This window comes from Protopterus annectens, chromosome 13.part0 (genome assembly GCF_019279795.1).
Source record: "Protopterus annectens isolate FY-2018-M chromosome 13.part0, PAN1.0, whole genome shotgun sequence".
NCBI classification, from domain to species: Eukaryota; Metazoa; Chordata; order Ceratodontiformes; family Protopteridae; genus Protopterus; species Protopterus annectens.
In genome coordinates, this window is record NC_056747.1 from 965508809 (window position 1) to 965521898 (window position 13090).

At 40.1% G+C, this 13090-nt stretch overlaps 1 protein-coding gene across 2 annotated transcripts in view; it reads left to right on the top strand.

The window, feature by feature from the left end:
- The window catches only part of KAT2A (lysine acetyltransferase 2A), a 647704-nt gene that overhangs the window by 203204 nt on the left and 431410 nt on the right, over window positions 1-13090 (top strand). For both annotated transcript variants that reach the window (XM_044054728.1, XM_044054730.1), the window contains exons 7-8: window positions 3378-3484; window positions 10952-11065. In XM_044054728.1, the coding sequence (XP_043910663.1) occupies window positions 3378-3484; window positions 10952-11065 (221 nt within the window). The remainder of the gene's footprint in view (window positions 1-3377; window positions 3485-10951; window positions 11066-13090) is intronic.

Genomic DNA, 13090 nt, shown 5'->3' on the forward strand with positions numbered 1-13090 from the left:
CCCTGCTTGGGACCTTAACTTTGTACTGGAAAAACTCACCCCCCCCCCCCTTTGAGCCTGCAGTGTCAGCAGAGTTAAAATTCCTCTCTTGGAAAACAACCTTGCTTCTGGCCTTCACTTCAGTTAGAAGAGTGTCTGAGTTACAAGCACGTATGGCTGTGGAACCCTTCATTATTTTTCATGCTGACAGGGTCTCCCTCAGGACTAACCCTTCCTTTATGCCTAAAGTGGTGTCCAGTGTGGCTCTCAACCAATCCATCCATTTGCCAACTTTATTCCCTAATCCTCAAAATGGATCCTGCACTCCTTGGACATGCACAGGCAGCTCCGATTCTACCTTGATAGGACTAAGCCCTTCAGGAAGTCTGACCATTTACTAGTCAGTTTTGCACCTGGGGCAGTGGGCAAGGCCATTTCCAAACAAACAATTTCCAAATTGTTAGAACACTTTATCCATTTCTGCTACAAATACCATGGGAAACCAACCCCTCAGGGGGTCAGAACACATTCCACTAGGGCAACTTCTACCTCTACAGCATTCCTCAGGGGAGTCCCTACCAGGGACATTCTGGAAGCTGCTACCTGGAGTTCTGTACACACCTTCACCAAGCATTACCACCTGCCTATCTTTTCCAAATCTAGGGCAGGTTTTGCAACAGCAGTCCTGCAGGGCATACTAGCCAGCCCCAACTCTTCTTGACTGCCTCCACCCTTTCTTCAGCGTAGGGAATCAACCCAAGTGTGATGTCTGCAACGGTGAAACACGAAGAACATAGTACAGTTGTGTGCACTTACCATAAATGTAGATGTTCGAGTGTATTCACTGTTGCGGTCCTGGTTTTCCCACCCTCCAGCCCCCTTGTCTCTCTCTCTCTCTCTCTCTCTCCTCTCTATGTCTATTACTCACTCCTTACAGAGTTGTTGGTATTTACTTTTTACTGGTGGTGTTTTTCCCACCATACCATAGCTCCCTATCTGGGGGGGCTCCTGACATTTGGGGCAAGAAAAACTGATGTGATGGCTTCGGCTGCCTGTTTTTATACCCCTGACGACCTGACGCGAGTCCTGAAGCGACAGCAACTGACGCAGAAATACTAAGTCTTTGGTATTCGGGCCGACTGAGGGCTACCTGCAAGCAGATAGCCCAAGTGTAATGACTGCAACAGTGAATGCACTCGAACATCTACATTTATAGTAAGTGTACACAACTGTACTTTACTTTTGTTGCCTTGTCTGTTTACCTGAGCTATGTGAAATGTTTCTGAGAAGGTTTAATGGAAATTACATTTGTCACATGACGCAAGCGAACACACTCTGTAGCACAAAGCTCCACAAACTTCACTGTGTTGTGCTAGCTGTCTGTGCATTGAATCGATTGTTAGTGTTCCACGGTAGTCTAGGCCTGACCTGCATTTTCCACAGTGATTTTGGCCTGAGCTGTATGGGCTGACCAGAGCTGACAGTCATTACTGGTATCAGGACTTGTATGGTGTCTTATCACACAATCAGTATAATTCACTGTAAAGCATAGTAATGCTTATTTCTGGGATTCTTCATCTCTCGAAGATTTGTATTAGGATTATATAAGCAGTACCAATTGTCCACGGTCATTGACTTCCCACAACTCTAATGTTAAAATACATGTTTATTCACTGCAGTTGTGTATACTACCTCCTGTAATGTTAACACACATTGCTGATTTGTGTAATAAGGTTCTCTAATCTTCTACATCTTTAGTTGTCCAGGGGTACCTAACTCCCAACATTGCACATGCACTTCTTATTGTTCAGGATTAACTTATACCCCCCTTTTTCTTTTTTCGAAAGCATCATTAACACTATACTAAATATATTGCTTTAGGGAGATGTTTAACATATGCTTCGTATGCTGCCATGATTAACATGCTGTTCATGTACTGCTGGATTAAAATAATATATAAATATATATAATTTTTTTTCTCCCTATTTGACTTCCCACGGCTGACCATCAGTTGGTCCAAATTTCTCCTTTGTTCACCGGATCTACCAGACTCACCTTCCCAGGCTAATTGCTGTCACATGTCCAGGGTCAGTGAAGAGGTCAAGGATCACTTAGTATCATCACAGTGCTACCAGACAGTTATTTTCTTACGTTTTCCCCCACCACTGCATGTTCACAATAACACCCCGGAAGGTGAGACATGTGGTGGACCATCTCATACTTTTGCAAGCATCTGATATCTGTAGAATGCCCCACCCACTCTCGGGCAGCCATTTGCAGTTGTTTTCCACATCTGCACCGGGGAGGTCTGGTGGTGATATTGTGCCCCAAGCTCACCCCTCCCAAGTGGGCATGCTATCCTTCCCTGTCAATGCCTCAGAATATCTAGCTGCCTATCTAACCCTGATTACCTATGTCATAGTTGGGGCTTTATCCACGTGTGCCAAGGTGCTGTCTGATTACCATACTTTACGCCTTGGTACCTTGCTGTGGGGTGGTAGGTGTGGCAGACACTGAATGATCTTAGGGATGCACTGGACCACCCTTGCACAGTGAACGGCGTTCAGTATTAAACTGAATTGAGGCTGCTGCTCCCTACTGTTGTGGCATGCGGCTGGTTCCCCCTCTTTCTGTAAGTCTGGATTGTCTGTTGTATATCGTAGCAGAATGATTTGCATTGTACTGTGCTGTACTGTTTTTTTAAGCACACATTTTTGTAAAAAATTAAAACATTTTATGTTATGTAGTGGTCTAGGCTATAGGATTTTTCTGAATTTCACAATTTTGTTCTTGCTTATCTCTGATCATTTTAAAGAACCTCTGCTGATTTGGTTATAAAGTAAAATGTTCATGAATCCTACTCAGTGACCATATGTTTTTGTGTGCATAACTTGTATGTATACCCATATAGTGATATCTGTTCTAGTTTGCTTCCATGTGTTTTGGAGTTGTACTTGTATCTTTCCTTAAAAAGGGTTACTGGCACAGTGGGATTAAAGCAGTTAAACCATTGAAATAAATAAAAGTCCATTGGAGAGAGATGTTCTGCATATGAGTATTAAGACCATTCAGGATGCTTCAAACTGTGTGCTTTCTGTTTGAGCAGTGGTAGTAGGTACCATACTTTGTTGTAATTACAAATGTGAGAGGAAATGTATTGGTAATGAACAAGCCTGCTCCCTGTAGGTCAACTCTGGTTAAAGCTTGCAACACTACTGTTTCATTTTTTTTTTAGCCATCCAGTTTTCATCAACAATTTTATGTAAATTAGGAGCATGTTATTATATAATTTCAGCTGGTGTCACACAACTGCTTAACTTTACTGATAAGTATCCCTGATTAGTTTTAGTTTTGAAATTTTCCATTCATTTTTCACTTTCCATTTAAATACCTAACAGATTCCTGTCTATGCTTGAAGAAGAAATTTATGGTGAAAACTCCCCAATTTGGGAATCTGATTTCACAGTACCCACTGCAGATGGTACACAACTGGGAACTCAACCAGGTAACTGCCGCATAACAGATGCAGTAACTGTTGGTCTTTTGTGACGGTAAATTACTCTGATGTAAGAAATTTAAAAGAAAGTTCTAAACTGTTTTTCTGACCATGTAAATGCAGATTTTTTTTGAAAACTGATGATGGTGATGCCAACAAAACTGTACATTCTGGAAAAAGGCGGTTTTAGTGATAGCAGGAAAAAAATACAGCAGAACTCTTGAAAGCATGTTAAGTTTAAACATAGGTAGAAAAGGGTGTAAATTGTTACTTATTAAAAAAATTGTGTGTATGCAAAGTTGTAGGAATTTTTATTTTGAAGTAAGTAGCTTAAATTAGACAAATGACATTGACTTGTAATCGGTGACCCGAAGTAATGTGTATTTCAAACAAATTCTCAGAGTAATTAATATGTGCAGTGCTACCTTGTGAGTAGTTATTTCACCTTTTTGAAATTTAGCTGTAATTCTTTAGCTCCATCTGTGATGTTAAACATAATTTTAAGTCTGCCTACTTGGCAGGTTTCAACAAAGATAAGACCAGCTTCCTTGTAGAGTACCTCATGAAGCAGTGCTGGTGCAAAACACATATGTAGGCCTGTATTGGTGGGCAGCTTCCCTGATTAAGGACAGACTGCTACCTGTTTGTGTGCATTCCTCATACAGAAAAGGTTGCACCTTCTATCCCATGAGTGTACATCTTAGCATCTGCCAGAGCCACCTAGTCTTCGTTTGCAGTTGCTCCCTTGGTTACAATTTCCTTGGAGGTCAACACATTTCTACCATATTGACTGCACTCCACAAGCTGCGTTACTCCAGCTAGAAGGTTTAGAAGTGTATGATGGCCTTACTATGTTGGTTTTAAGTTTGCCACTACTGCAGTCAGTAAGATCTTCTTCTTCTTCTTCTTTCGGCTTTGCCCAGTTAGGGATCGCCACAGCGGATCACCTGTCCGCTCATGATTGGCAGTGGAGTTTTACGGTGTCGAGTTGCCAGCCCGGCGCCCAACCTTCCACAGAAGGCACACACATGCACGCACACCTAGGGCCAATTTACAGTGTCCAATCCACCTACAGCATGTCTTTGGGATGTGGGAGGACAATCAGACTCTGCACAGAAGGCACCCCAGCCAAGAATCGAACCGGAGAACCTCTTGCTGTGAGGAGGCAATGCTAACCGCTGCACCACCGCAGCCGCCCCCACTACAGTCAGTAAGATAAGACTCTTTAATATCAAACCTTTAATCATCATGCCAATAAAAGGTTGCTTGCAACGTTTAGATATCCGGGTTCATTATCCATAGGTACCTATCTCTAATATGCTTAATATAGACATCTAAAGTGCTAATAAACTGAAGATTAAATGAAAGTAAATGAGGATGTTCCATCAGGTAGAAGAAGAGCCGAATCATAATAGTGCGGAGCCATAGCACAAAATATTAAAAGAAAATAAATAAAAAGGCCTATAGGTATTTAGTCCACTGGCTAAAATTTTGGAAAGGATGGTGAATCAGAAAATGAAAAAAATAATACTGTATTTCACAGCGTAGAATATGCTACCAAAACTGTTTCTGGGTAGGTCGTGGGACTAACGCTAAAGTTGTCAAGTTCATCAGCTGCTTTGCTGAGGTAAGACGATTGAATGTAGCTACAGTATTTCTTAGTTTTCAAAAGCCTTTGATATGGTGGGTCTCATCTTATTCATTCTACAGCTAACAAAGGTTAGCTTCAGTTCACTTATGCTTTGCTGGCTTTATAGCTTCTTGTAAAATAGAGTTGTTCTCCTGACAAAACTCCCATGATCATACCTGATACTGTTAAAAAGGAAGTACATCAAGGGTCCAAGTTTAGACTTTTGCTGTTCTCCAGCTTTACCAACAGTATGACTGAAAACACGGAAGTGGGGGGGGGAGCGCAGGATAGTTTTTGATACAGTACAAGTAACTGTTGAATTACATCAGAAGTTTAATTCCAAGTCTGTAAAATAATGTTGACAGAATGAGCCACTGGGTTAAAACATCAAACTTTTTTACTAAATGAAAAAAAAATGATTAAAGTCATATACTTTGAAAATCGTTCCTTAGATTGTATTTTTTGCTCAGCTGGACCAGTTGAAGATGTCCAGTGATGAAAGTGTCTTGGATTACTTGACTGTAAGTTTGGAAAACACATCACATTGTCAGTGTAATCGAGGAAATGCATCGATACCTAGGAATACTGCACTGAATAAAGTGACGTCTACTCCGTAATGTAGGTAATAAGCAGCAAAGCCTGCCTTCATACCCAGAATGCTATGCAGAACACTCCTCTTCATCTTGATAATAATTTGCTTACCAAATGGAAAGTGGCATATAACAAAATATGTAGAATTATGATTGGTTCTGCGATCATAACAAAGGTGTTATAGGTTCAAGACATGGATGTTTAGAAGTTCATGTTAGATGAACATCGACATTCATGTTGCAAACGCGTAAGTGTTTAATGGTCAGGTCTCATAATTCTTTGTAATGTATGGAGTGTCAGCTGCTCTAAAAGATTCATAGATTGTTACTAGGCTAATGACTGGGGGGGATGCTTTCTAAGGCTAGCTAAGTCTTCCTGAAAGAGTAGTGATGTCCTATATCCAAACAGAACTTTGAGGGCCAGGCATTTATAAGATACCTCTGTCCATAAGGGACACGGGTGCCAGGCCTGGTGTAAATTTCCTGTTCCTCTTCCACTGGTCTATGTTGCTGTTAAACTGGGTAATAGACAAACTCAGCTTCACATGGATGAGAAGCCTGTTCATGGGAGGGGCAGTCTCTGGGACACGTATCTGTTTCTCTAGTATGGTCTCTTTAAGTCACAGACAAAATTCAAGTCCCTAGACCTTGTATTTCTGATACTCTTTGACTTATGAATATACAGGAGTTTGGGTTAATATATTACTAGTCAAGTGGGAAAAAAAAGTATATGTGCATGAGGTGTTTTATAGGTGTGAAAATGCCACAAAGACAGCACCTCTGACACGCAATAGTTTTAAAAACTGTTAAAACACTTCTCTTTCTTTTTGTTTGGCAGCAAGGAATGTTTTACTAGTTTCATAGCTGTTTCAGCTTCTTGCTGTTATTTTGTGGCTGCTTTTTTGCTGTAGTTTGAGACTAGAACATAACAGGTGTAAACACTTGCATAACAAAACTTGCTATGCACCTGTATGCTGTCAGAGAGATGCATTACAAGGTTGTCTTGGTGCATAACAAGCTTGTCTTTTTTTCCAATTTCAGAACATAATCAGCAACTCCATGTACTATATCCAAGTTTCATCTCAGGCTAGACGTTATTTTGCATTTGCCAAGTAGGGGCGGATGGACGTTACATATAGGGTAACATACTAGTTGCTTATGCTTAACAGTCCATGTCTACACCTGGCGTATTTGCTATCACGGCATTGACCTTCTCATCAGTATCACTTTGCCAGCAAGAGATCGTCCATTCAGCAGTGAAAATAGTGTGCAGGCTACCGTGTCACATCTATTTATAGTGCTAGAATAAATAAAAAAAAAAACAGGAAGGATGGCAGAAAACTGTTTCGTAAAATAGTATTGTCTAGATTACATTTTGTTAGAAGTATTTAACCAGGTTGCTAACAGCTGAAATAAAATTAATTATGTCTGTAACAGGTTTTAAGTTACTATCACACTCCATGCAGTTACGTTCATGTGAATGGAGCTCCTTCAAAGTGCTGTACCTACCTCATTTAAGTGTTACAATAGGCCATGTAAGGCAGTATTGATTAATAAGATCTAGAATTATAAGTCAATAAGTACTGGTGTAATCTTGATTTTTTTTTTTTTTTTACATTATAACTACAGCAACCTGCATTATTGCCTGTCGTTCAGAAGTGGTAAGCCTGTATATCAAACTGTTACGTGACCTCTCAAGTCACTTGTAAAAAGTCACTTACTATTGGGCCGTTTTGTAGCTGTCACATGTTGCTTTGTGCTCCCCCCTTTATAATTTTGAAGCTGATAATTGCAACTTAGCATAATTTCAAGTCTGACTTTTTAAAGGTTTTGCCCTTACCTGTAGGTGTAATGAGCCTGGAGTTGATATGTGTAGAGTTAGGGATGTGATAAAAGCCCCCACAAAGGGGGGGGGTACATCTGCAAAAAAATGAACTTTAAAGACATTGAAGTTATTAAATTCTGCTGACTCGCAGTTAGTTTCAGAATTTCAGTAAGGGGTCATTGTCTAGACCATCACAGTTAATAATATTGCTTTTTTGTTTCAGTAATACATATAACATGTTATATTTCCATTTACTTTTGTGTTGGAAGCTTTTCTTCCTGAGTCTCTTCTGAAAATAGGCTTTGACCAGTAGGGTTAATCAATCAAGAACAAATAACTCAGTGAATAACTGAAAGTTAATAAAGCATGCAAACCATTATTTGCATGTGTACTAATACAGTAGTAAATAGACTAAATCATGTTGATGTGACAGAAAATGCACTTTTAATTTTATGCTAGCCAATGCTGGCTCACAGGATAAGTGTATTCATTCTTTGTTGACTGGGTTAGTCGCACTAGGCTAGTAGCTTCTTTTCAGGAATGACCTGAGGTGTTATTTATACTTCTAGGGGATATTTGGCCAAGTCAAGGCATAGATGAACTTTCCCCTACTGATTTGAATCGGTGCCATGGTGTCTTTTACATCCAAGTGCCTTGAAGATTGTGTGTCCTTGCAGCTTAATAAACTAACACTAGTAAAACAAAAAAGCCCATGTAGTGAAACAAACTCAGGTGGCTACCAGTAATCCAATAGTAAAACCATAATCATTACTCAGACGCCACAAGCCAGTGTAAATCACAGAAAGCGAACTTTACAGTAAATAAAAAATCACAGCAAAAGTTTGCAGGGTTAAGCACTTTCATCCTTAAAAGATGCTAGGACTTCATCAGAACCCCAAGTAACCATTATTTACAAACTATATAATAAATTCAACGAATCGTGTTCTACTTACTTCAATCCCATGCCAACCAACTTCATATTAATTGAACTGTAAAAAAAGTAATTAATAGTAAACATCATCTTGCATATAACCAACACCTAGATAGTTTGTTTTCCACTACAACAAAGATTATTTTATGAATTGTACAACATAAAACCTAAAATTCATAAATGTAACTTTGAATATTTGCAACATCCTAAACTATTTAAAAACATTACTATCACTTAATCAATAGAAATAAAATAATAATCTTTTCACAGTAATTTTAAAGGCAGGAACTAGTCAAATTTGTTCATTAAGACTGGGGGGGGGGGGGTTGAAACATTAAGCTTCTGTTGCCATAATAGCTCTCTGTATTCAAGGAAAAATTCCCATTGACCTTCCCTTTCATTGTTTGGTACCAAAGCTGAACTTTTTAAAGTTAGTACAATCCAAAGTGTATTTAAACAGGGAAATGTATTTTTTTTTTTTTTTTTTTAGAATGTCAGTTGTGTCTTTCAGTTTTACCTATATAAAAACATATACAACCAGAACCGACTGCAATGTAAACTATCCCTTTCGTGTCACAGTTCCCCTTAACTAACAACACTTTTTTATGTTGCAAATCTGTCAAACTGTTAGCCCTTTTCTAATATAAAGGGACATTAACTGCATCCTCCACAATTGTGAGTACCTGATATAATGGAATTAGTATAGCACCTGCCTTCTTTTTCCAGTAACTCTTTCAGGCTTTTCCAGTCTTGTACATACATGGTGGTTTTGCACCCACTAATTTAAATAAATTGGAATCTGTTTTTTAATTATTTCAATTGTTCTCTACAATATTCCGAACCCGTATGTTATTGTTGTTAAATTTAATAGCAAAAGAGTTGTTGAAACTGCATGTTCCAATTACTAATTTTTCCACGTCCAACTCTTTCCAGTATGTCCCTCTAACCCTATTAGGGGCTCAAATTTTGTTCCCTATCCTCTTAATATTTCACCTTCTGTTCTTTGAAGTAATTGGTGGGGATAACCTCTTTCCAAGACATTAGTCATCTTTTATATATTTTGATGATGATTGCTATATTACGAAGTATCAGTTATTGGATTTTAAGTAGTCACATACCTGAGAAAAGCAGTTGGATATAAAAGCAGGGAAAAAGGCATTGCTGCTACTGAATTCCGTCTTGCATAAGGTTCCTCTGTTTAAAAGCTGAATTTCACAAAATTTATTCAGAGAGGTGTTTGTCTTTCTTCCCCAGTTTCTTGGGGACGTTTTTGCAGGAGCATTTTGTTTTTTATTCTTTGAAGAGCAGCTTAAGTATTATTTACTCTTCTGTTTTGCCATAGTTGACATAACTGGTGCAGATCTTTGGGGTCTATATTAGAACATCGCAGTTTCAAAACTTCTTCGAATGTTCTAATATCGACCCCTATTCAGCGAAAGCTGAAAACATCAAACATACAGAACAGCGAATTTTTTCTTAGGGAAAAAATTTGCTGTTCCAAAACACATACACACACAAGCACACCAAACAAACAGCAATCCACACACATACACCTAAAATCTTACACCTAACTGTACACTAAACTATACACACACCACTAACTATCCACTTACCTTAACCCAAACCCTAACCCTAAGGTCCGTCACTATCGCACTCACCCGCGCCCTAACCCTAACTCACCTACCCCGCCCTAACCCTCACGTCCACACAATCGCACACTTACCTGACTCGCAGCCTAAGCCTAACCCTCATGTCCACACAATCGCACCCATACCTAACCCGCGCCCTAACCCTAACTCACCTAACCCGCCCTAACCCTTACGTCCACACAATCGCACATATACCTAACCCGCACCCTAACCCTAACTAACTTAACCCACACTCAATTGCACACTTACCTGAACCCGACCCATAACTTTCCACCACAGCGCTGAAAATACCGAAGCAACAGAAACGGACAACCGAATTCTTTACCTAGGAAAAAATTTGGTTTTCTGTTGCTTCGATATTTTCAGCTTTTGCTGAATAGGGGTCAATGTTAGAACATTCGAAGTTTTGAAACTTATATGTTCTAATATAGACCCGATCTTTGCCAGGTTATAGCCTGAGCCTTATCCCAGCCCAGTGCTTCCATTAACAAGGTACTTCATGGCCCTTAGAGGCTTTCTGGTGAATATTGTTTTTCTACAAGATGAAAAGATTATTGTTGCTAGGTTCAAAGATGAACTGAAACATTTATAAATTCTGGATGTTAGGATAGGCTTAATGTTCTTGTACTGGGGCCATGTGACATTAGATTTAGGCATGGCTTAATATGACTCAACATGGTCTTATTAAAAAAAAAAAGTAGCGCTGTGCCTTTCTTTTGTGGTTATCTTATTTGTTTTATGGAACAGCAGTTGGAAAAATTTGGAGTAGCAGTTTTGTGATGCTGCACAGTTGAATTGAATGTTTCACACTGAAAGAGATTGCAGTTAATGTTTTTTTGTTTCTTTTCTAGCACCACTTCCTACAGCAACTGTGCAAAGCACACCAGCGTATACCAAAAACCTCAGCAGTACCTCAACCCTGACATCTATGAGTGTGGACAGCCATGCCACAGATCCAGTACCAGGTAACTGCATAAGAAATTCTGATATCTAACTGTGCAGTTTTGTTTTTCATGTTTATCAGCTTACGTGTTCGCAGTACTACTTGCAGCTTTGAGTTGTTTATGCACTAGCCATGTGGATAATGGCCAGTGTCAACATGATGCTGCCGGGAGTTTCTGTTTATAATCTGTAAAGCAAAGATTATTGGAGTGCATTAAACCTGCTTGCACTGCTTCTCAGAGTTCTTTTTTTTCCAGTTAAGTCTATCCATAGTAATCATTTTTTCTCCCTTAACAACTTCTTTAGGTTGAACAGTTTTAATTCGGTTATGCAAACCAAAGCTGTCGCTTGTATTTATATTGTGTCTTGCGGTACCTTAAAAGAAAACTGAACAAATTGTGGTCTGTACCAATGAAATTTGATTGGATCGCCTTTTGAAATTCCAGTTGTAAGTCCAGGAATTACATAAAACAAGTAACAAAACTAAAGAAGAACAGTGAACGTTGGCAGTCACTTTTCTCTTTTAATGATATTTTTGCAGGGAAGCAGATGTTCTTCATGTTTCACTGTTGCAGTCATGACACTAGGGTTATCTGCCTGCAGGTAGCTCTCAGTCGGCCCGAATACCAGAGCCTTGGGATTTCTGCATCGGATGCTGTCGCCTCTTTCATGACGTCAGGGGTATAAAACTTGCAGCTGACGCCATTACATCAGTTTTTCTTGCCGTGCTGGAGCTCGAAGCAGAGTTCGCAAGTGCCGGTTGGCTGCTACCTGAAATTTTCATTGTTCGAGTTTCAAACCTGAAGTCTTCTAAAGCTAAGTACCCCTGTTGGGGATCCTTTTTTCTTGCTCTAACCGATTTCAGAAGAAGTTAACAATTGTCTTGCCTGTGGAAAGCAAATACCTCACAGAGATTTTCATTTTTACTGCATCACCTGTTTAGGCCCAGACCACGATGTTCCTCGCTGTCAGTTTTATGCCTTGTTTAACACTCAAAGTATTCGTCGTCGGGCTATCTTTGTCGCTAAATTCTTTCGCTCTCGTTCTCCATATTCCAACATGGCTTCGATAAGCCATCCGACTACCAATCTTCCGAAAAAACATAAGGATAAAGGCAGAGACAGACTACATAGGTCCAAAACTGCCGACAGCGCTTCCGTTAAGCTAGTCGTCAGTCTGCCGGTACTCAGTGAGGCACTTTCACAGCCCCTGATACCTGCTTCTACAGATTCGCAGGCCTCTGCTGAGACCCATTCGGACTCTGGTATGCCGCGAGATTCTTCTTCAACTATGTAACCTGCGGATGTCTCTACCTTGGATGGGTACGGAGCCGCAGTGCAGGCACCAGCTTCTGAGGGTGTGTTCCGACCTTCAGATGTTCGTATTAAACCGTCTACTTCTTTCTGACTAAAACTACCGAGTTTCTCAGGCTCAGAGTTCGCACTACACCTAGAAAAACGACGACCAAAGCGCATGCTCAAACTCCCATGCCACAGAAACAAATGCTTAGAATGCCTGAAGACCTTATAACTTTAATTAGGGGATGCCAGCCTTCTCCCTCTAAAAGACAAAGGATTGCTTTTCCTTCTGATTCTACAGACCATGAGTCCAATGACTGTAATCCCTCTGATTCCCAGCACATTCCCTTATCTACCTATGAGGATTCAGATGCAGAGGATTCCGTTCCCTCTGCCTCCCCTCCAGAGGACTTTTCTTTTGGTGAAACCTTGCATACCTTAAGAGAGCATTTCCGCTGGGAATCCCAGGACTACCTACAGTCCAAAAAGAGACTCATAGAATTTTTAGACTTGCCACAGCACAGGCGTCTAGCTGTACTCCCTGTCCTGGATATTGTAGATGATGTCTCCATGGAATCCAGTCTTAACCCCTGATACTTTACCATCAGCTCCTAGAAAGCCTGATATGTACTATAGAGTACCTGACTCTCTCAAATTTCTCTTTAAGAATCCCACTGCGGATCCAGAGACCATTTCCCAGGGACCTAAAGGTATTAAGGCTACTGCAGCCAAAAACCCTACCCCATCGGA